Source organism: Drosophila rhopaloa, unplaced genomic scaffold (assembly GCF_018152115.1).
Source record: "Drosophila rhopaloa isolate 14029-0021.01 unplaced genomic scaffold, ASM1815211v1 contig_3, whole genome shotgun sequence".
In the NCBI taxonomy this organism is placed as follows: domain Eukaryota; kingdom Metazoa; phylum Arthropoda; class Insecta; order Diptera; family Drosophilidae; genus Drosophila; species Drosophila rhopaloa.
This window is the reverse complement of record NW_025335123.1, coordinates 20905699-20908312: the sequence shown is the minus strand read 5'-3', so window position 1 is coordinate 20908312 and position 2614 is coordinate 20905699. Positions and strand designations below refer to the sequence as shown.

The window sequence follows — 2614 nt, the reverse complement described above, 5'->3', positions numbered from 1 at the left end:
TTAAATAATATTATTGTTATAGTCACCTCAAGGTTGAAAACAGAGAGAACAACTCATAGTTATTCGAAAGCAACAACATTTATAAATTTCGTTTCTTTTGTAGCTAGCGTTTAAAATGTAAATAATGTAGAAACAGACGGATAGACGGACATGGCTATATCAGATGGCCTGGTGGTACTGATCAAGACTATATACACTACAACGTAACAAACCTTTAGAGAATATGATTCCCAATAAAAACAAACTAATACCAGACACCATTAAGAGTACAATACAGATTTAGTATTTGGTTTTAATATTCAAATATTTTAAATTTAAACCGAGCGGCTCATAAGGACTTGGGCCTTATCATCATCTCAACAAAGGTAAGTGAAATACTCCAGTCGTTTTTTTGAAATGAGGCCCAATGAATTCCGTCATCACCTTTGCCATCTTTGTAGTATTTTGCATTGAGCTTACTGTAATTTTAAGTGATTAGAGTAAGAAGATTTAATAAGAGCATAAATAAACAGGTATACCTGTTTGAACAGTTTTTGTTCCACCATGCACCGAATTCATTGGCACAATTCATAGAAGCAGAGTCATTATCACGATCAATTGTGGAGAACTTTTGGTTCTTATTGAATGTAAGGGAGTCTCCAGCTTCACCAGAATATTTCCCTAGATTCTTCAACTCGTACAATTCCTCCTCACTTCCAATCTTAAAGTCATCGTATTGAGCGTAGCTGGTGGATCCATCAACCATCCCAAGTTTAATGTAGAGTTCGTGGGGTCGTTCTTCAGTCATCCGATGCAATTTTTCCAGCCCGATGAAGAATTCTCCACTGACATTCCCAAATCCAGATTTATAGTCATTCCAGGTTCTATTGAAGTTCTCGGATCCGTCAATGCGTCTCTGAATTACAGTCCAACCAGGCGGAGACGTCGCACATGACACTTTAAAGGGTTCAAGATCCCGAACCTTAATTTGGTAAATGAAATTGGTACTGCCATTGGGACAAGAGTCAGGTAAATTGTCATTATATTTCTGCAATTCAGAAAGCTGACTAGATAGTTCTGATTTTGTTTTCTCAATAGCTTTTATTTGAGTAGTAAGGGTCAAGATATGTTCATCTCTATTTTTAAGGTGCTCCTCTTTCACCTTTAAAATATCTTCTTTGCTTTTGATTTGACCTTCGGATATTTTTAACTTACTCTGTAAGTCTTTTATATTATCTTTCAATGTATTTAATTGGATTTTCAGTTCATCGTTGGCATCGGCTGTTACTTTCATCTGTAATATAAAACAGGCGATAAAATAAAAATCATTTCATTCGTTTTCAATATTCTAATTAGTTGGTTACTGCAGTAAATCTTAAATGAGCACCAAAAAGTTGATGTTCTGATGAAACAATGTAAAAATTTTAAAATAAAATGGCAGCGTCAATTTAAACAGTAATGTTTAAGGGGCTGAACAAATTATTCTTTACTATTGTGCTTTTTATACCCGTTACTCGTAGAGTAAAAGGGTATATTGTATTCGTGCAAAAGTATGTAACAGCTAGAAGGAAGCGTTTCCGACCCTATAAAGTATATATATTCTTGATCAGGGTCACTAGCCGAGTCGATATAGCCATGTCCGTCTGTCCGTCTGTCCGTCTGTCTGTCCGTCTGTCTGTCTGTCTGTCTGTCTGTCTGTCTGTCTGTCTGTCTGTCCGTATGAACGCTGAGATCTCGGAAACTATAAAAGCTAGAAGATTGGCATTTTGCATGCAGATTCTAGGAGTTCCTACGCAGCGCAAGTTTGTTTCAAAAATGTGCCACGCCTTCTTTAACGCCCACAATCGCTTATATACGATTTTAAAAATTTAAATATTTCGGAAAAGTAAAAATGCAGTTTTATTGTGTTTATCAATACCTATCGAAATGTAGAAGAAATTTTTCAAATCGGACCATTCGTTAAAAAGTTATGCGTGATCAAAGTTTCTATCTCCATCTCCCTCGCACTCCCTTTACCTGAGTAACGGGTATCTGATAGTCGGGTCACCCGACTATAGCGTTCTCTCTTGTTTTACATGCAATTTACATATAATCAGGGATAAGCACTTCTGATGGGAACGCCATAGGATGTCTGTCTATCCGTAACTCACCGTCCTAAGTTCCTCCATTCTGTTCAATCCCACATCCAGTTTGGCCTGCAGAGCCTGTATTGAATTCGCGAAGTCTTTTTTTGTGATGAGTTCCTGCAGTTGGTTCTTCATTCCGGCCTTCAGATTCTCTTGTCCTTCCGCCGTGTCATCCTAAAGGAATCCTTAAGGGCTGTCTGCCCTGCCTCGATTTCATCCAACCTTTTTCGAATATTGCGTGAGTGGTCGAAAAGTGGGTTGAGTGCGGCCAGGCAAAAGGAGCCACACTGTGTGGGTGCATCTTGGAGAACGCACAACGATTGATCCCTTGAATTGGACGCAATTCCTCCTTGTACACTTGGAAAAATTAATAAGCCAAGCAAACAGGATAATAGTCTCAGCATCTTAAGTAGTTCGACCTGCTCAAAACGAATTTAAAAAATGTACTGACATGTAGCTGTGAGTTGAAAAAACAACGAAGCCCAAAAATTATAAAATATAATATATCC

The 2614-nt window shown here is 37.8% G+C and overlaps 1 protein-coding gene across 1 annotated transcript; it reads right to left on the bottom strand.

Moving 5' to 3' along the window:
- Nucleotides 1-328: 328 nt before the first annotated feature.
- Nucleotides 329-2240, bottom strand: LOC108045444 (angiopoietin-related protein 1-like). The gene is made up of 3 exons (XM_017124773.1): nucleotides 2130-2240; nucleotides 519-1027; nucleotides 329-458 (listed from the first exon to the last, which is right to left on the bottom strand). Exons 1-3 carry the CDS (start codon nucleotides 2238-2240, stop codon nucleotides 329-331), a joined length of 750 nt encoding a protein of 249 aa, XP_016980262.1.
- Between the last annotated feature and the right edge of the window lie 374 nt (nucleotides 2241-2614).

Coding starts and splice junctions, on each gene's coding strand:
- LOC108045444 (XM_017124773.1), bottom strand. CDS start 2,240: ATGAAGAACCAACTGCAGGAACTCATCACAAAAAAAGACTTCGCGAAT. Junction 1,028..2,129: donor GAATGGAGGAACTTAGGACG/GTGAGTTACGGA, acceptor TCTGAATTGCAG/AAATATAATGACAATTTACC. Junction 459..518: donor AACAAAAACTGTTCAAACAG/GTATACCTGTTT, acceptor TTAAAATTACAG/TAAGCTCAATGCAAAATACT.